We start from the raw sequence: 20,736 nt of genomic DNA, 5'->3' as shown, positions 1-20,736 counted from the left end.
ACCGCGTACTGAAGACCTGCGCTAATCAACAAGCTAACCTCTTGTTTCAGCAGTTTGAGGCACCGATCTGCTTCAAGCGGGCTTTAATCATGCTGCTGCTCTAGAAGAACATGGTAACCTGCCTCAGTGACTACATCCAGTAGCACTTACATCCACTGTGATAAAGTGCTTTGACCCGGTTGGTCATGAAGCCTATCAGCTATTGCCTGAGGAGCAACTTGGATCCACTCATATTTGCCTACCATCATCACAGATCAACAGCAGATACCAATTCATTGGCTCTTCATTCAGCCCTGGAACATCTGGAAAATAAAGATGCATACTCCAGGATGCTCTTCATTGACTACTGCTCTGCATTCAACACTATCAACCTCTTGTAAATAATCAATAAGCTCCAAGACCTAGGCCTCCATACCTCCTCGTGCAACTCAATACTTGATTTCCTCACTTGCATACCCTAGTCAGTTTGGATTGGCAATCTCTATCAGTACAAGGGCACCACAAGGCTGTTTGCTTAGCTTCCTGCACTAATTGCTTTATACTTATGACTTCCAGGCTAATGCTATGTCTAATTATTTCTGATGACACCACTGTTATTGTTATTGGCCAAATCAAGAGTGGTGATGAATTGCATATAGGAGGGAGACTGAAAATCTGGTTGATTTGTGCCACAACAACAGCCCCTCACTGAATGTCAGCAAACCCAAAGAGATGATTATTGACTAACATCATATTCAGAGGAGGAGAGGGACAATAACTTTAAATTCTTTGGTGTTACCATTTTGGACGATCTGTCCTGGGCCCAGTGTGTAAGTGCCATTACAAAGAAGGCATGGCAGGGTCTCTACTTTCTAGAGGTTTGAGCAGATTTGGCATTTCACCTGAAACTTTGACAGACTTCTATAGATGCACAGTGGAGACTATCCTGAATGGTTGCATCATGGCCTGGTATGGAAAGTCCAATGTCCGAGAACAGAAAAGTCTACAGAAAGTAGTGAATACTGTACAGCCCAGTCCATCATAGTCCTCCCCAGCATTGAGCATGTTCTATGTTTACGTGTTTTACTACATTGAATTACTGCATTGTGATCATTACTCATTAAATCTTTTATGAATCCCATTTTGTTACATACGATCAAATCCAGAATAGCTTGTCCCATTGATAGGTTCCATAACATGCTGCACCAAGAAGTAATCCCAGAAACACTTCACATGGAAAATCTACAGCACATTACAGGCTCTTCAGCCCACGATGTTGTGCCGACCATGTAACCTACCCTAGAAGCTGCCTAGAATTACCCTACCGCATAGCCCTCTATTTTGCTAAGCTCCATGTACCTATGTAAGAGTCTCTTAAAAGACCTTGTCATATCCAGCTCTACCACCTTCGCTGACAGTGCATTCCACGCACCCACCACTCTCTGTGTGGAAAAACTTACCTCTGAAATCCCCCTTGTACCTACTTCCAAGCACCTTAAAACTATGCCCCCTCGTGTTAGCCATTTTAGTCCTGGGAAAAAGCGTCTGTATCCATATGATCAATGCCTCTCATCATCTTATACACCTCTATCAGGTTACCTCTCATTCTCTGTCACTCCAAGGAGAAAAGGCCAAGTTCACTCAACCTTTTCTCATAAGGCATGCTCTCCAATGCGGGCAACATCCTTGTAAATCTCCTCTGCACTCTCTCTAGAGCATCCACATCCTTCCTGTAATGAGGTGACCAGAACTGAACACAGTACTCCAAATGGGATCTAACTAAGGTCTTATATAGCTGTAACATTACCTCACGGCTCTTGAACTCAATCCCACGATTGATAAAGGCCAACACACCGTACGCCTTCTTAACCATACTGTCAACCTGCACAGCAGCTTTGAGTGTCCTATGGACATGGACCCCAAGATCTCGCTGATCCTCCACAATACCAAGAGTCTTATCATTAATATTATACTCTGTCTTCAAATTTGACCTAACTAAATAAACCACTTCACACTTATCTGGGTTGAACTCCATCTGCCACTTCTCAACCCAATTCTGCACCCTATCAGTGTCCTGCTGTAACCTCTGACAACCCTCCAGACTTTTCACAACACCTCCAACTTTTGTATAATTAGCAAACTTACTAACCCCCCCCCCTTCTACTTCTTCATCCAGGTCATTTATAAAAATCACAAAGAGGAGGGGTCCCAGAACAGATCCCTGTGGAACACCACTGGTCACCGTCCTCCATGCAGAATACAAACCATCCGCAACAACCCTTTGCCTTCTGTGGTCAAGCCAATTCTGGATCCACAAAGCAAGGTCTCCTTGGATCCCATGGGGAACCTTATCAAATGCCTTACTGAAATCCATATACACTACATCAGGGGTCCCCAACCTTTTTTGCACCGCAGACCGGTTTAATATTGACAATATTCCTGTGGACCGGCCGACGGGGGTGGTGTTCAAGTAGGGTTGCCAACTTTCTCACTCCCAAATAAGGGCCAACAGTAGCAGTCAAACACGGGACACTTGTGTTTACCCCGAGAAGGGCTACCATGACCATGAAGCCTTTCGCGGACACCTGTGTGCGCATGCGTGTACATGCTGATTTTTTTCTACAAATCGGTTTTGGCTTAATCTTCCTGATTCTGTTAAGTGAAACTACACTGCACATACATTATTTCTAATTTATATAGGCTGTGTATTTATCATCTCATTCCTGCTTTTACTATATGTTAGCGTTATTTTAGGTTTTATGTGTCATTTGATATGATTTGGTAGGTTATTTTAAGTTCAACAGTGCGTGACAGGGAATGAGGAAAGGTGCAGCTGATTCATATTGTTTCATATCGCCATATCATATCATTTCCTCGTGGCCTGGTAGCACATGCTTTGAGGCCCGGTACCGGTCTGCAGCCCGGTGGTTGGGAACCACTGCACTACATCTACTGCTCTACCTTTATTAATGTGTTTTGGTACATCCTCAAAGAATTCAGTCAGGTTCATAGGCATGATCTGCCCTTGACAAAGCTATGCTGATTCTCCCTCATCAGATTATGTCTCTCCAGATGCTCATAAATCCTGTCTCTCAGGATTTTCATCGACAACTTGCCCACGACTGAAGTAAGACTCACTGGTTTATAATTTCCTGGGTTATCTTTTCCCTCTTTCTTGAACAAGGGAACAACGTTTGCAATCTTCCAATCCTCTGGTACTTCTCCCGTCCCTATTGATGATGCAAAGATCATCACGAGGCTCAGCAATCTCCTCCCTTGTTTCCCACAGTAGCCTGGGGTATATCTCATTTGGTCCCAGCGACCTATCTATCTTAATGCATTTCAAAAGCTCCAACACATCCTCTTTCTTGATGTCAATACACTCAAGTGTTTCAGTCCACTTTAAGTCATCCCCACAATTGCCAAGGTCCTTTACACTGCTGAATACAGAAGCAAAGTATTCATTAATTACCTCCGCTACCTCCTCCGACTCCATGCATATATTTCCACTCTCATTTCAAGTTGAGAGCCAGTGCCCTTAATAGTGTCAGAAAGATATGAAGGAAGAATGAACTGGGAAAATACAAACTGGCAACAGTAGTGGTAAACCAGAGGATTTTCAATTTTTTCAGGAACCAGAAGCCAAGGGCTAAAATGATAGTAAGGATAGACAATATTCAGCAGCTGGGTAAATATTAAAGCTACTTAGTGTTGGAACATGCACCACTATTTCACTACTGATGTTTACAATTACTGCACGTTGTGGTCATCTCTACTATGTTTTATATTTAACAGACATTTGAAGAGAATTTGTAATGTGTTGTGATAGTAGATTCTTGCATGGCTTGCATACAGATATGAGTTATTTATATACCAAGCTGCAGATCATTATCTTCACACCAAGAAAATCTTGCAATATATTGGAACCCATGAACCATTGTTAAAGGTCATGCAAAAAAGAAGACCGCAGTTGTTTGGATATATCACAAGATGGCCAGAAATCTAGTCTGTACCATCATACAGAATGTTGTGGATTAAATTACTTTCTCAGGCAGTCTCCTATGCATACATAATGATTTATTTTCACTGCAGTTCTGTGCATTCTGAGATTACCTGTGTGGGACTGTAGGGTGTACCATTTGTCAGCAGGTGGAGCTCGATGGGACGATTGGACGGCTGATTTGGAATACTCGGTACCCCTTTTGCTATTTGTTCTCCATTGGAGAGTATCAACCTTTAAGACTCTTCCATATCCATTTCCATTTGAGTGATCTTGAACCATGAGGTCTGGGATCAAGGTTGGCGACTCCAAGGGTACTCCCTCTCTCTTGTACTTTTCTTTTGGGACTTGAGGTACTGAGGGATTGTGATGCAGCATCTAACAAACTGCAAGGTAAAATTTTGTGAGCATGACTAATGAGGCCTATTGCTTGACTAGTCTGTGGGAAAGTTCACACTATTTAGAATCTCTTAGATTATTGTGATGAGGATTTTGCAAGGTCAACTGGGCTGGCATCTACTTTGCGGTGTCTGAACACAATGCCCAGATTAATGCTAGGCAGTTGACTGTCATTAACTCCTTTGTGTTTTGTTTTCTCTCTTCGTGGACAAACCCAAGGCGTTTGGGCTGCAGATCATCTTGACAGTTTTGCAGAATTTGTACACCCCATGGCTGCGTCCGGTTGCTGTATCTCCTGCTCTTTTTACACCTTCATCTGTTCCTGAATTCACGAGTTAAAACGGAATAGAGCGGAACAGCCATTAACTAAGTTTCACCTGACAGAGCACAAACTAGCACGGGGTGGAATGAAGGAATATCGTTGTAAATGTCTGTTATCAGTAGTCGCAGGAGTGACTTGATGACAGCGATACACGCAGCTCTTCCAAAAACTCTGGCCCAGGGGTTGGCAAGCCTCCACTTTCCACAAATAACAAGTCATGTCAGTAAACACACCCTTTGGTCTGGCGTTGCTTCCTTTTGATTTTGATTAAATCTACTTTTCCACCCCCCTCCCGCAATATGCAATATTTGTTTTTTTTTCAATGTTGTGACATCTGAAAGTAGCCGGAAGAGTACTTCTCTCTCAGGAAGAGGCACGAGAACTGGACGAGTCTGAGCCCAGTTGTTCGCTGATTGATTTTGGCAGAAGGTGCGGTTTCCAAGTCTTCTGAATGACCGCCCAGGTAAGGCCCAGGACCCCGGCGTTCGCCCACAGACACCAGCTGACAACCGGCGCCTCACCGGAGCTGCTCCTTTTGGCAGCCTGCGCAGCCTGGCGCTGGATTTGTGAGACGTGCGGAGCTGGCCCGCACTGTCTCGCGTTAAAGCTGGCCCCATCTCCTCCGCCGTCGAGGCCTTCAGCTGCTCCGACTTCACAGCACCGAAGGCTCCCGACGGCGGGTCTGTGGAAAGCATGGGGCAGGTAAGCCGTACGGCTGGGATTTTTGGGGAATGAGTGAACATGCTCGGAAGCCCCTCGGTTTACTTTGGCGCTCAGGCTGACCTGCAGTCGGTACTTAATATTTTGCCTTTCCTACAATATTAAGGGTGCGCCGTTCGATTATTAAATATTTTTACCACTCGTAAATTGGCTCCTGGGCAAAAATTGCATATTACAGGGATATGGGGCTATAACAGTTCTTGTGATTCCTGTTATCACTGCATTCCGGATTAATGTTTCTCAAAGAAATTGTCACTGAGCTAGTAGCTGTTAAATCACTGCTGATTTTTTAAAAAATGTATTTTTTGTTGGGGGTAGATTGTTACCGTTCAGCATGAACAAAACATGAAGCAACGAGAGCTTTTTGTGAAAGTTATAAATAAAAGTTTCAGAAATAACTTGATCTTTGAATGATAAAGAACAAATAATTGATTTGGAATGCCTTGTGCATTACATAAAGTTTACAGGATAATTAATGCCTCCCATTACTTTGTACATCACCACAATTTAGAATGTTTTATCAAAGTGCATTATTGACTATCCAAGCATTAAACAAATACAGGTATAGAATCATAGAAATATACAGCCTTAAGTCTGGCTCTTTCAGTTCACTATGTCACTGCTGATGGTGATGCCTTTCTACCCTAATTTTATTTGGCTGCATTAGGCCTGTGTCTATCTCTGGTTTATCTTAACCCATTTACCTGTCCAAATACCTTTTAAATGTTGTATCTGCTTCCACCAACTCCTCTGGGAACTTGATCCAGATATGCACCATCTTCTTTGTGGAAAAACTTGCCCCTCATGTTTCCCCTCTCACCTTTCACCTTAAACATCAGGCTTCTAGTTCTAGACACTGCTGCCCTGGGGAAAAAATTCTTCAGCGTGCCTTTCATAACTTTGTAAAAGGTAGCTTCCTCAGTCTCCTGTACTGTAGTGAGAATAAACCCAACCTTACTACAGCCCTCTGTTCCAGGCTGCACCCTGATGTCTTCTGCACTCGCTTTATAGCCACCACATTCTCTATTTAGTCTACCCAATGTTTTGTGCAACTGCAATGTGACACCATAACTCTTATACTCAATGCCAGGAATTAAGGAAAGTGCTGTACACTAAATGCTTTTTTCACTATCCTCCTCACCCGTGTTGCTACTTTCAGTGAGCTATGGATTTACATCCTGAATTCTGTATGTACATCAATACTCCCAAGGTCCTTACCATTTACTCTAAGTCCCCTACCAGAATTTGACTTCCTGGCTTCATTCCCCTTCCTTTTCAGTCCTGATGAAGGGTTTTGATACATCCGCATAGATGTTGCCTGATTGCTGAGTTTTTCCAGCAGTTTGTTCATGTTGTCTCACACTTGTCTGGTTAAATTCCATTTGCTTCTGCTTCACCCAACTTCCCAGCTGATCTATATCCCGTTGCATTCTTAAACAACCTTCTTTGCAATTTTCAAGCCTTTTTTGCATCCAGTTTGACAGCTAGCTTCTGATCCATTTTGTCTTAACCTTCTGGATCACATCAAAAAGTTGCCTGTAAGCTGTCATCTTTTTCTCTGTCTCAGAGAGATACTTAAAGATACATAAGAGACACTTCTTTATATAAACAACAATTTATATTTGTGTATTGTAGATATGGTAATCCCCCCCCCCCATACTTCACGGAAATCTATAAAACAAAATTACATTTGATTTACCTCAAAAAGCATGAGGGTATTAGGATAGATATTGAAAGCTTGGTCATAAAGGTAGGTCTTATGGAATTCCTTCAAAGAGAAAGATTGGTGGACAGAGAAGTTTAGTGAGAGAAAACCAGAACATAAAGTGCCTTGTAAAGTATTCAGCCCCCAACCCTTTGTTCATAGAAACAAGTATTACAATCAGGGATTTTGACAGAGAATTTTTATTTGTGAATCAAATGGCCCTTTTTTCACAGTAGAGCCCCCAAGAAAATTGAGGAAAAACTAAAAATTCAAAAACTGAAATGTCAGCAGTTCAAAAGTATTCACCCCACCACCCCATCCCCACCACTTGCCAAGTACATAATGGAACCACTTCACACAGCTATTACAGCCAGTAGTCTTTTTGGATAAATTTTTATTAGTTTTGCACAATGTGGTGGAGCAAGATTTACGCATTCCTCCTTGCAAAATTGCTCAAGCTGTGCCAGATTAGTTGGGGAGTGGCGGTGGACAGCAGTATTGAGATTTTGCCAGAGATGTTTGATCGAATTAAGTTCAGGACTGACTGGGTCACTCAAGGACATCAATTTTCTTCATTTGAAGCCACTTCATGGTTGCTCTGGCAGTGTGCTTTGGGTTGCTGTCCTGCTGAAAGACAAACTTGCTCCTTGGTCAGGTGGTTTTTATCCAGGATCTCTCTGTATTTAGCAGCATTCACCTTCCCATCAATCATGACCAGACTTACAGTCCCTGCTGCTAAAAAGCATCCCCATTGCATGATGCTCCTCCACTATACTTTTCAGTAGGGATGGTGTCACCTGGTTGATCTACTGTATTGGACTTTCGCTATACGTACCGCTTAGTGTTAAGGCCAAAAAATTCCACTTTAGTTTTATCCAACCTTCTTCCACATCTTCACAGTATGTTTTAAGTGATACCATACAAAATCTTTACGGGCCAGCATATGCTTTTTTTTTAGCCAGGACTTCTTCCTTTCCACTCTTTCATAAACACCCTTTTGGGCAAGGCTTCATCTTCATCTTCATTTGCAGCCATTTACTCCTGTAGCTCACTCAGAGTGGCTGTTGCATCACAGGAGCCTCTCTTACAAGCGCCACTCTTCACCTGCAACAAAGTGTAGGGTGGGGGACTGTGCAGCCAGACCTTGGCAGTGTGGCCGTGGTTTCATAATTTTTCCACTTTTGCACTGAGCTCTGAGGTATATTCAGTGCCTTTCAAATGGACTTGTACCCTTCCCCAGATCTGTGCTTTCTATTTCTTCTATTATAAATTCCCTGACTTGTCTTGAATGCTCTTTTGTCTTTATTTTGGTTTGGTCTGATGAAAGATTTCCATACTGTTGGACCTTACAGAGCGAGGGAGTACTTATCTTATGAATTTATTGGAAACAGGTGATCCTTCAGTTTTCTACATCAAGAATTGGGTGAGTTGGTAAGGTAATATGTAGTATTACACCTGAGGAAGTTTAGCACAGTAATTACAAAAGGGGATGAAGACATTTTCAGACTCAAAATTTTGGTTTATAATTTTTAGTAAATTGTTGACAGGTTTTGGAATTTTTCTTGTGATTTGATATAGTGTACAATGTTTTATAGATTTGCTCAAAAAATCTTACTTCAAAATATTTTTATAATTTCATGATGAAATAGGCCATAGTCAACAAAATATTGCATGTTCTTTGAAACAATAATAAGTAGGATAGACAAAGGAGGACCGGTTGATGTTTGTACTTGGATTCCCAGAAGGCCCTTGACAAGGTGCCACACATAAGGCTGCTTAACAAGCTACGAGCCCATGGTATTACAGGAAAGATTCTAGTATGGATAAAGCAGTGGCTGATTGTCAGGAGGCAAAGTGTGGGAATAAAGGCAGCCTTTTATGGTTGGCTGCCAGTGACTAGTGGTGTTCCACAGGGGTCTGAGTTGGGACCTGTTTTTTTTTGTTATATGTCAGTGATTTGGATGATGAAGTTAATGGCTTTGTTGCAAAGTTTACAGATGATATGAAGATAGGTGGAGGGCCAGGTAGTTCTGAGGAAGCAGAGAGGCTACTGAAGGACTTAGACTGAATAGGAGAATGGGCACAAAAATGGCAGATGAAATACAGTGTTGGGAAGTGTATAGTCAGGCACTTTAAGTGGAAGAAATGAGAGGGTTGACTATTTTCTAAATGGAGAGAAAATACAAACAAACTGAGGCACAAGGGGACTTGGAAATACTTATGCAGGATTCCCTAAAGGTTCATTTGCAGGTTGAATCTGTGGTGAAGGCAGCAAATGTGATGTTAGTATTCATTACGAGAGGACTAGAAGTTAAAACAAGGATATAATGTAAGGCTTGATAAAGCACTGGTGAGGCCTCACTTGGAGTATTGTGAGCAGTTTTGGGCCCCATATCTTATAAAGAATGTGCTGAAACTGGAGAGGATTCCAAGGAGGTTCACAAAAATGATTCCAGGATTGAATGGCTTGTCATATGAAGAGTGTTTAATGGCTCTGTGCCTGTATTCACTGGAATTCAGATGAATGAGGTGGGATTGAGAGGAAGTTTCCTATGGTGGGAGAGTATAAGACCAGAGGACACAGCCTCAGAATAGCGGGACATCCTTTTAAAACAGAGATGAGGAGAAATTTCTTTAGCCAGAGAGTGGTGAATCTGTGAAATTCTTTGCCACAGGCAGCTGTGGAGGCCACGTCTTTATATTTAAGGTGAGGATGACAGATTCTTGATTAGCCAGGGCATGAAGGGATATAGGGAGAAGGCAGGAGATTGGGGCTGCGAGAAAAAGTGGATCAGCCATGATAAAGTGGTGGAGCATACCCGCTAAGTGGTCTAATTCTGCTCCTATATCTGATGGTCTTAGATTTAGAAAATGAGACAGTAAAATGTGAAAATAGTTGTGGGGGCTGAATACTTTTTCAAGGTACTGTAAGGCCTTAGCAGTTGAAGCTCAGGTGTCAATAATAGAGTGGTTGCATTTGCTAATGAATAAGAGACCAGGAATGGAAGAGTAGATATTTTGGGTATTTGGAAGTGAAGATGCTAGAGAGAGCAAAGACTGTGGGGATCAGTAGAATATAGCACTTTTAAAATTGCTTGAATTTTACTGTTGAGGTTATAACTACTACTTACCCTCTTAGGTATGTGGATATAAACAAACTAAACTGTTGCTTCTATACTGCTAATTAACATCACTAGATTGCTATTTGATTAACATTTCAATAGAACAATTAAAAATATTAAATATTTTTACTATTTTTGCAAGGTTAAAGTGGCTTTCTGATTTCTGCAACATGCTTCAGACTGAAAGCCATTAAATTCACTTGAAAAATGTAGAACTTTTCACCTTTTCTCATAATATTTGAGTTCATTTAGGCATGGAGCTCTAATCATGTTAAGTACACTTATTGCAATGAGAGGTAGAAAAGGCATTCAAAAAGGGCGATAGTCATGGGGGATTTCAATATACAGATAGATTAGGAAAATAAGGTTGGTGCTGGATCCCAAGAAAGTGTATTTGTAGAATGTCCATGAGATGACTTTTTAGAGCAGTTTCTGGTTAAGCACAATAGGGGAACAATATTTCTGGGTTGGATATTATGTATTCACCCTGATTTGATTAGGGAGTTTAAGGTAAAGGAGCACTTAGGAGCCAGTGATATAATATGATAGAATTCACTGCAGCTTGAGAAGGAGAAGCTAGTGGTGGTGGCCTCCGTCGGTCGTGGTTGACCACGGGTACATGCGCCTCTGGTAGTTACTAGTTTGTGGCCTCTCCAGGGCGTGCGCCAGGGCAGAGTTGATATGGAGATCCGTCTGTTGCCCATGCAGTGGGACCCCCCCTCTCCATGCTGATGACAGGTCCAAAGGAACGGTGAAAGTCGACACAGTTTGGTGCCAGCAGCATCGTAGGAGTTGCTGTGCTGGTGCTGGCTACAGCAGTCAGCCGCCTTCGGGACTCCGACTCCGGATTTTTCCTTGGGGGTTTACTCCCAAAGCCTTTCCCTTGAGCGGGTATAGCTGCAAGGCAGCGGAGGTTTGAAATCGGAGTTTTCCCTCTCGTAGATGAGCTACCATCCGTGGTTAATGAGCCCCATCTGCCCGGAGCAACTGGTTTTAAAGTGCCAGTGGCCCACCTATGCCCCTTCTCATGTCAGTGAGAACAGCTCCGCCCGGCGTAAGAACTATGCCACACGTGAAGGCCAGGAAGCTGAAACCAAATATATTAGTATTACAGTGGAGTAAAGGGAATTACAGGAGGATGAGAGAGGAGCTGGCCAATGTTGATTGGTTGGGAATACTCGCAGGCATGATGGCGGAACAGCAATGGGCAGGTTTCTAGGACCAATTTGGAAGGTGCAGGAAGGATACATCCCAAAGATGAAGAAATATTCTAAAGGGAGGATGAGGCAACCGTGGATAACAAGGGAAGTCAAAGACAGCATAAAACTAAAAGAGAAGGCACGTAATATAGCAAAAATTAGTGAGGATTGGGAAGCTTTTATAAACCAACAGAAGACGACTAAATAGCTATAAAGAGAGAGAAAAGATGAAATATAAAGGTAAGCTAGCCAATAATATAAAAAGATCAAAAAGTTTTTTTCAGATATACAAAAAGTAAAAGAGAGATGAGAGTGGATATCAGATCACTGGAAAAGGATGCTGGAGAGATAGTAATGAGAGACAAATAATTGGCTGATGAAGTATTTTGCATCAGTCTTCATCATAGAAGAGACTAGCAGAATGCCAGAAATGCGAGAATGTAAGGGTCAGAAGTGAGTGTTGTTGCTATTACCAAGGGGAAAGTGTTTGAGAAGCTGAACAGTTCGAAGGTACATAAGTTACCTGGACCAGATGGACTACATCTCAGGGTTCTGAAAGAGGTAGCTAAGGAGATTGTGGAGGCATTAGTAATGATTTTTCAAGAATTACTAGATTCTGGAATGGTCCTGGAGGACTGGAGAATTGCAAAGGTCACTCCACTCTAAGAACGGAGGCAGGCAGAAGAAAGGAAATTATAGACTAATTAGCCTGACTTCAATGGTTGGAGTCTGTTATTAGGGATGAAGTTTCGGGGTACTTGGAGTCCCATTTCATAGTAGGCCGAAGTGAGCATAGTTTCCTGCAGTTCTGATTGAAAATCTCCAGAACCTGGGCTTCTGTACTTTCCTCTGCAACTGGATCCTTCACTTCTTAATTGGTATACTACGATCTGGGTGGATCGGAAACAAAATCTCCACCTCATTGACAATCAACACTGGTGCGCTTCAGGGATATGTGCTTAGTCCACTGCTCTACTCTACACCCGTGGCTGCGTGGCTAGGTAAAGTTCAAATGTCATCTATAAATTTGGCGATGATACAATTGTTGGCAGAATTTCAAATGGTGACAAGAAGGCACGCAGGAGTGAGATATATCAGCTAGTTGAGCAGTGTCATAGCAACAACCTTGCACTCAACAACAGTAAGACCAAAGAACTGATTGTGGACTTCAGAAAGGGTAAGATGAGGGAACACACAGCAGTCCTCATAGAGGCATCAGAAGTGGAGAGAGTGAACATTTTCAAATTCCTTGGTGTAAATATCTCTGAGGATCTAACCTGGATCTAATATATCAATGCAACTACAAAGAAGGCATGACAGCGGCTATATTTCATTAGGAAGTTGAGAAGCTTTAGTATGTCTCCAAAAACGCTTGTTATTTTCTACAGATGTACTTTGGAGAGCATTCTAAATGGCTGCATCACTGTCTGGTATGAGGGAGGGGTTACTGCACAGGATTGAAGTAAGCTGCAGACAGCTGTAAACTTAGTCAGCTCCATCATGAGCACTAACCTCCATTGTATCCAGGACATCTTCAAGGAGCGATCCCTGAAAAAGGCGGCATTCAACATTAAAGACCCCCATCACCCAGGTCATGACTTGTTCTCATTGCTACCATCAGGAAAGAGGGACAGAAACATGAAGGCACGCACTTAATGATTCTTCCCCCCACCCCCCACCATCTGATTTCTGAATGCACGTTGAACCTGTGAACACAACCTCACTACTTTATTTCCATTTTTGCACTACTTATTTAATTTATATGTATATACTTGTATGTAATTCACATTTTTTTCCTCTCTATCATGTATTGCATTGCACTGCTGCCGCTAAGTTGACAAATTTCATGACATTCCGGTGATATTAAACCTGTTTCTAATTCTGACAAATCTGTTGAAATTCTTTGAGAAAATAACAGACAGGATAGACAAAGGAGAGTCAGTGGATGTTGTTTATTTGGATTTTCAGAAAGCCGTTGACAAGGTACCACGCATAAGGCTGCTCAACAAGATAGGAGCCTATGATATTACAGGGAAGGTACTAGCATGATAGAAGATTGGCTGACTGGCAGACGGCAAAGAGAATAAATGGGGCCTTTTCTGGTTGGCTGGCAGTGACTAGTGGTGTGCCTCAGGGTTCGGTGTTGGGACCACTTCTTTTCTTGTATATGTCAATTATTTGGATGACGGAATTGACGGTTTTGTGGCCAAGTTTGTGGATGATCAAAGATAGCTGGAGAGGCAGATTGTGCTGAGGAAGTAGGGTGTCTGCAGAAGGATTTTGGCAGATCGGGGGAATAGGCAAAGAAGTGGCAGATGGAATATAATGTTGGGAAGTGCATGGTTATGTATTTTGGTAGTAGGAATAAAGGAGTGGACTATTTTCTAAATTCAAAAAACAGGTGCAAAGGGATCTGGGAGTCCTCTTGAAGGATTCCGTAGAGGCTAACTTGCTGGTTGAGTCAGTGGTAAGGAAGGCAAATGCAATTTCAACATTAATTTTGAGAGAACTAGTATACAAAAGCAAGGACGTAATGCTGAGGCTTTATAAAGCATTGGTCAGACTGCACTTGGAGTATTGTGAGTAGTTTTGGGCCACTTATCTAAGAAGAGATGTGCTGGCATTGGACAAGGTCTATAGGAGGTTCATAAGAATGATTCCATGAATGAACGGGTTAACATATGAGGAGCATTTGATGGCTTGGACCTGTATACGGAGTTTAGAAGAATAAGGGGAGATCTCATAGAAATCTATTGAATATTGAATGGCCTAGATACAGTGGATGTAGAGGGGATATTTCCTCTAGTGGTGGTGTCTAGGACCAGAGGCACAGCCTGAGAATAGAGGGACATCTATTTAAAAGGAGTTGAGGAAAAATTTCTTTAGCCAGAGGCTTTGACTGTGTGGAATTATTGCCAAAGATCGCTGTGTAGGTCAAATCATTGGGTATATTTAAGGCAGAGATTGATATGTTCTTGATTAATCTGGGCATCAAAGGTTAGGGGAGTGAAGGCAGGAGAATGGGGTTGAGAGGGACAATAGATCAGCCAGGAAGGAATGGCAGAGCAGATTCAATAGGCCGAATGGCCTAATTCTGATCCTATGGTCTTATGTGGATCTTTAATACTTCAATAGGAACTTACATATCATAAATAATATACACTAAGAGAATGGTGGGTGTAGAGTGAGGCCAGTATCTTAGTACAAACCCTTTATTAGGAGTCTTGCATTAATTGTTGAAAATATATTTCTGATAAAATACATATTTTGAAATGTACTTTATGTATACAAATGATTTGAGAAGTCCACACTTGATTTGATAACAAGTGCTTATTCTTCATTGAGTTCTTTTCACGTGAGAATAGGTAAATAAGTTCTTCATTTTGAGTATTTGTAGTTTTGCAGCATTAAATACTTGTCTTTTAACAACAGGTTACAGTGCTGTACTTTGCCAAGAGTGCTGAACTCTCAGGAATTCATTCTGAGGTGCTTACTGTTTCACATCAGCTTACTTCTTTACAACTATGGGAGGAAATCGTTAGGAAACATCCCAGGTAATGCAATTTGATATCTTCATAAGAAAGTCTTTTTTCCCTGGAAGACCAATCCTGATTTTGAGTTTGTGATTTCACTTGTATTAGGAATGCTCAAATTAGTATTTTGATTTTTTAATTTGCATTAAGAAAAATATTTTTGTACAGTGCCCTAAACTACAATAAAGACATTGGGTCCTAGTTATATTGAGTTACTGGGCATCTGATCCTCAGTAAACTTATCCATGTGACGAAGCTTTCCATTCTCCTAATATTTGTATTGGTTTATTATCAATTTAAGAGCACAAGAAGTAGGACCACAAGTAGGTCATGGGGCCCTTTTGCTGTTCTGCTATCCAGTGAAATGATTGGTGATCTGATCTTTTTCTCAACTTCATTTTGTGGCTCAGTTGCTTATCATCTAAGTATATTTTTTTTTATCTCAGCCTTGAAAATAACTCAATGATTTGTCCTTGACAGCTCTCTGAGATAGAGTACTATATAAAGATTTGCAACTGACTAGAAGAAATACCTCCTCATAGAATCAGAGTCACAAAGCAGAGAAATGGCCACTTGGCCCACCAGGTACATGCTGACCTTTTTGCCGATCTACTCTAATCCTATTTGCCCTTATTTGGATTTCTATCTGAAATGAGTTCCTTCTTTTAAGACTGAACCCCCTTTTCCTGGATTTCCACCATGAGGGAAAGCATCATGTTAGCATATTATTTGTTAATTCCTTTCAGAATCTTATTTAATTCAATAAGATAATATCTCATTCCTCTAAGTTCCAGTCAGCGTTGCCCCAACCAGCTGGTTATTTGTCATAAAATTATCTCTTCACTACAGTAAATAGCCTTGTGAACTGTGTTTGAATCACCTCCAATGCGAGAATATCCCTCCACAAGTAATTTCAAAGTAAATGTATTATCAAAGTATCATCATTTACAACCCTGAGATTCATTTTCTTGCAGGCATGCACAGTAATTTTAAGAAGCACAATAGAGTTGATTTAAAGACTGCACCCAATGGAACGGACAAACATCAGTGTGCAAAATACGATAAACTGCAAACACAAAAAAAGAAAAAAAAATGAAAAAAGTAAATAGATATAGCAATAAATATCAAAAACATGAGAGGAAGAGACCTTGAATGTGAGTCCATAGGTTGTGGGAACAGTTCAGTGTTAGGGTGAGTGAAGTTTATTGAAGTTATTCCCTCTGGTTCAAGAGCCTGACAGTTGCAGGGTAATAACTGCTCTTGAACCTGATGGTCTGGGTCTTGAGGCTCTTGTACCTTATTCCTAATGGAAACTACTGTAAATCCAAACATGTTATTCTAGGTGTGATGTCATTGATGTTCTCTGCATCTGTTTTCAAGACTTCCCTACTGATTCCTGGGGCACCCAAGTTGATACAACTTAACGACTTCAAAAGTACCCATTTATGTCTGACTGTCTTCTATCAGTTGGTCAATGTTCTATGCTTACTAATCTGTTAGCCACCTTCCTTTTACTCAGCAAACTTTTATGTAGCACTTTATCAAATACTTTTTGTAAAAAAAAAACTAAACGGTATCTTTTGATTCAACCTTCTCTACCCTGCTGATGCCAAATCACAAGGACTTGAATCACATTTTTAATAGATTTCATACTTGTGAAAAATGTTTGAGATGCTTTTCTATGCAGCTGAATGTATACATACAGAAGATTATGGAATCAGAGAACAGCAAAGAACAGAAAAAAGGTAATTTTATTGAATAGCCCCGACAATTTTCATCCAGTTAACCTCACTTCACTGTTCTTTCCCGGTTCTTTGCCTGCTGCAAATATCTCATGTTCACTTATGTACTCAGTTCCCTTTTGAAGCTGTGAATTCCAAATCCTAATCACATTGCTGATAATAGGTTTTCCTCAGTTCACTTGTCAACCAGTCTTCAGGTTATCAGCATTTCAGCCATTTGATACAAATTTTCTATATTTCTTATATCAAAACCTACATAATTTTCTTTTAATATTCCCTTCTGTAAGGAGAACAATCCAGCATTCTTAATTTAACCATATAATCTTAATCCCTGCTGCTTGTATCCATTTTAATAAATATCTTCTGTACCTTTTTAAAAGCTTTCATGTTCTTGTGGAACCCTAAATTGGAAGCAGTTATCCAACAAAGCAAAAATGAATCTTTATTAGGGGTAGCATTATCTCCTGTTATTGAACTTTTGTCCTGATGTATAAAAACACTTTTAGTATTTCTGCGCTAAATTTCAAACAAAAGTTTTTGCTATTTTTCTTATCAAAGGCTATTTGGCTTGTTGATAATTCATTAGACTGAGAACTGGTTTCCACAAATCCCTTGGGGTCTAATGCACTTAAGTTTGCATTTAAAATGAATGAAAAGTCTATTTGTCTGCATTTGTATACCTGGCTGAAACAAAGTTTGTATCACCTATAAAATAATCTCTTTGAAAATAAAACTGGTTTTAACTCCTTAAATACGTTTGCAAAATAAAAGAAAATATTGTCATGATAAATTTTTCATTATGCTGAGCCTGTGGATTTCTCCTGTGAAAGAAACTGAGCGGAAAATCACTACCGTAGTCTTTAATTCTCCATCTTAGTGCAATTGATTCAGCTGCTTTTCTATCACTTGATCCTGACGCATGTTCACTGTCCTGGGTTGAGTGGAGGGGGATTATTTTTGTTGTTTTTAGATACGTGTGATTGTACAGTTTTTTTAATAATTTATTCTAATACTGTACCTAGGTTACAGCACCATGTTATAGCATTAATATGGTGCTGTAACCATGGTAAAGATTCAAGATTGTTCAGTATCATTTCCTGTACATAAGCACAAGGAAAATGAAATAATAGTTACTCCAGATCTGATGCAGCACAAAACAAGTACAAAAGGTAAAGAACACAGTAATAATAAAAAACACACAATAACTATAAATACACAAAATAGCATATGTACATAGATTGATTGTATGTCCATAGAGTGACATAAAGTAACTGTGAGGAAATAATAAAATAGTGGTGGAGTTAGTGGGTGGAGGTGGAGCTGCTTGGGGAAAGTAACTGTGTTTTGAGTATGGTGGTCCTGGCATGGACGCTACATAGATTTCTCCCTGATGGGAGTGTGACCAGCAGTCCGTGAGCAGGGTGTGTGGATCATACATGATGTTACTGGCTCTTTACCGACACCTTTCTGTATATATGTCCTTAGAGGAGGGTGAGCTGGTTCTCGTGATGCATTGGGCTATTTTGACTATGTGTTGTGGAGCCTTCCTGTCTGCCACAGTGCAGTTTCCATACCAAAGTCTAAGAGTGCAGTGGCTCTCTATTCAGAGGGCTTTGGATAACTGAAATCCCTGTCTAGAACTTTAGAAATACTATCTAAGAATTTAAAGCTAGCACCATTATTGGGAGCCAGAGTAGCCCCTGTGTCCCAGCGTGCCACCATCTGGATATCTAAACTAAATGTTTACACTCAAAATTTGTATGCAGTGTGAATGATCTCATCCACTTGTCCCGTACTTTAATCTTTTCCACTGGCAGCAGAAAAAATATGAGAATATTCAGCCATGAATATTTGGGCGTCAAGGTAGCATAGGATTAGAGTGATGCTAATACAGCTGGGGTGTTGGAGTTCAGAGTTCATTTGTGGTTTGTATGTTCTTCCCATGACCTTGTAAATTTCCTCCAGGAGCTCTGATTTCCTATGACTGTTTGAGATGCACTGGTTAGTAGGTTAATCGGACATTGTAAATTGCACTCTGATTATGCTAAGGTTAAGTTGGTGGGTTGTTGACCGGAGGGCCTAAATAAAAAAATACAATGATGGATATTCTATATATTGACTTGGAACTTAGTGGGAGATGCTGGTATTTCATTGCTAATAGTCTGTATTTCTCCAAGTGGGTGCCACCATACTTGGGATTTCTTGTAAATTAGGAGGCCCTGAACATTCTGGTTGCTCTGAGCTGAGTTTTTACAGACATCTTCCCAACTTGGACCCCTTATGGAATTTAGACTAGTAGCAGTTCCTTAGCACTTGCACTGCTAAATTTGTTGACTGAATACATTGGAGTAGTAAGCCTGTTCAGTTAAGTCAGGGGTTCCCAACCTGAGGTGCACAGAGCCCTTGGTGAATGGTAGGGGTCCATGGCATAAAAAAGGTTGGGAGTCCCTGATTTAAATGGAGTGCAAGAGCTTTAAGGAAGAAAAGTTTTCTTGTATATTTTAAAATTAATTTTTAGTTTTAAGTGCATTTATTTTTACTGTTTGTTATTCTTTGATACTTTAAAATTGTTCCCCGATTTTATCTTTTTAAAATTACAGTTGAATGTTTTTGGATATCAGTTTTGACGGTTGGCAGAGTTGGTGTTTGTGTTGGCCATTTGTAGAAACTTGTTTTGGATCTTTTCGGGATGTGTACAGATAAACGCCAGAAAGTTGCCAGGCTCTCCTCCATTTTTCATTAGAAGTGCTATTTTGTGAAATGTTGAAACCTGCACATTTGATTAAAACTGTCACCTTATATTTGTTTTTACAAAATGTTCTACACACTAAACATAAGAAGTCAATATTGCTTAGGCTATGGTTTTCAAATGAAAAGCAGCAATGATACGAAGTCCTTAATTTTGCCACACAAATTGATAGTATTATAGTATTATATCCAGTTGCTCCTCCAGTTGATGGAATTCATTGGTAAAATGCAGCATTTCAGAGCACTCAATCAAGGATTGACTATATTTTCTCAAGGGGAGAGAATAGATTGGAATAACGCACAATTTTGTTTGGAAACCTGAAATCATATTTAGAGAACCTTGTAGACCATTACTGGGGAGAACCTGAACAATCCAGTTGAAATCAGAAAAGTTAAGCCCTGAATATTAAACGACACAAATACATTGAATGTTTTTCCTTTCTTACCGGATCCACAGACTTGGTACCATAAGGGATCACATCATTCTTGCTGTTCGTCAGGAATTCATCATCCTGGGAGATCAGCTTCTGTTCCTCGAGCCAGGAGACGAGATTGCTGTCATCCCCCCTATCAGTGGGGGCTAGTTCCTGGGATACATAAGCAGGTATTTCCAGCTTCTCTTCAAATATAATATCAGGTGCAGGAGGGCGAATGTTAAAATTTCTGATTGACTCTTTTATTTTAGCTAGATCCAAAGATTCCGTTGATCCATGTCTTCTGATCTTTCCTTTTCGTCTACATCCACTTGGTTTTGAGTCTTTATTATATGGAGCCATAGTATTTTTATGTAGATGTCACTGTAAACAAACATGACTTATTAGAGTATGAATCAAAAAAAAAACAGTAGAATAGGAATATTTAGTTATTTTATTAGGGAAAGGGCTTTGATGTCATATAAATCTTTCCAGAGCCTGGAGTATTTTGTACCACCACATTAAATAAAAACCAAACTAAAAAACAGAAAAATATGGAGACATTCAGCAGGTCAGAAGGCATCTATGGAAAGAGAAACAGAGTAAATATTTTGGGTTGAAAACTTTATATTGGAACTGGAATGGAGGAAAGAGATGGTAACTATGGGCACAGCATCTAAGGAAAGGCCTACTGGTTCTGGAGAAGGTCCAGAGGAGATTCACAAGAATGGTCACAGGAATGAAATGCTTAACAAATGAAGAACATTTTATGTTTCTAGACATCTGCTTGATAGAGTTTAGAAGGATGGGGGGGGGGGATTCTCATTGAGACCTACTTGATACTGAAAGGCCTG

At 40.5% G+C, this 20,736-nt stretch overlaps 1 protein-coding gene across 2 annotated transcripts in view; it reads left to right on the top strand.

Moving 5' to 3' along the window:
* Nucleotides 1–4,862: 4,862 nt before the first annotated feature.
* mocs2 (molybdenum cofactor synthesis 2) overlaps nucleotides 4,863–20,736 on the top strand; it is a 56,762-nt gene continuing 40,888 nt past the window's right edge. Inside the window, exons 1-3 of one of the 2 annotated variants that reach the window (XM_072252500.1) lie at nucleotides 4,863–5,163; nucleotides 14,879–15,000; nucleotides 19,927–20,073. In XM_072252500.1, coding sequence (XP_072108601.1) covers nucleotides 5,152–5,163; nucleotides 14,879–15,000; nucleotides 19,927–20,053 — 261 coding nt within the window. In that variant the 5' untranslated portion in view covers nucleotides 4,863–5,151 and the 3' untranslated portion in view covers nucleotides 20,054–20,073. Of the gene's footprint in view, nucleotides 5,164–5,228; nucleotides 5,403–14,878; nucleotides 15,001–19,926; nucleotides 20,074–20,736 lie in introns of those variants that run through there. The other variant, XM_072252501.1, reaches the window with a different exon arrangement.

This window comes from Mobula birostris, chromosome 3 (assembly GCF_030028105.1).
Source record: "Mobula birostris isolate sMobBir1 chromosome 3, sMobBir1.hap1, whole genome shotgun sequence".
NCBI classification, from domain to species: Eukaryota; Metazoa; Chordata; class Chondrichthyes; order Myliobatiformes; family Myliobatidae; genus Mobula; species Mobula birostris.
The sequence above is the reverse complement of the archived record's forward strand: the minus strand, read 5'-3'. Positions and strand labels throughout refer to the sequence as shown.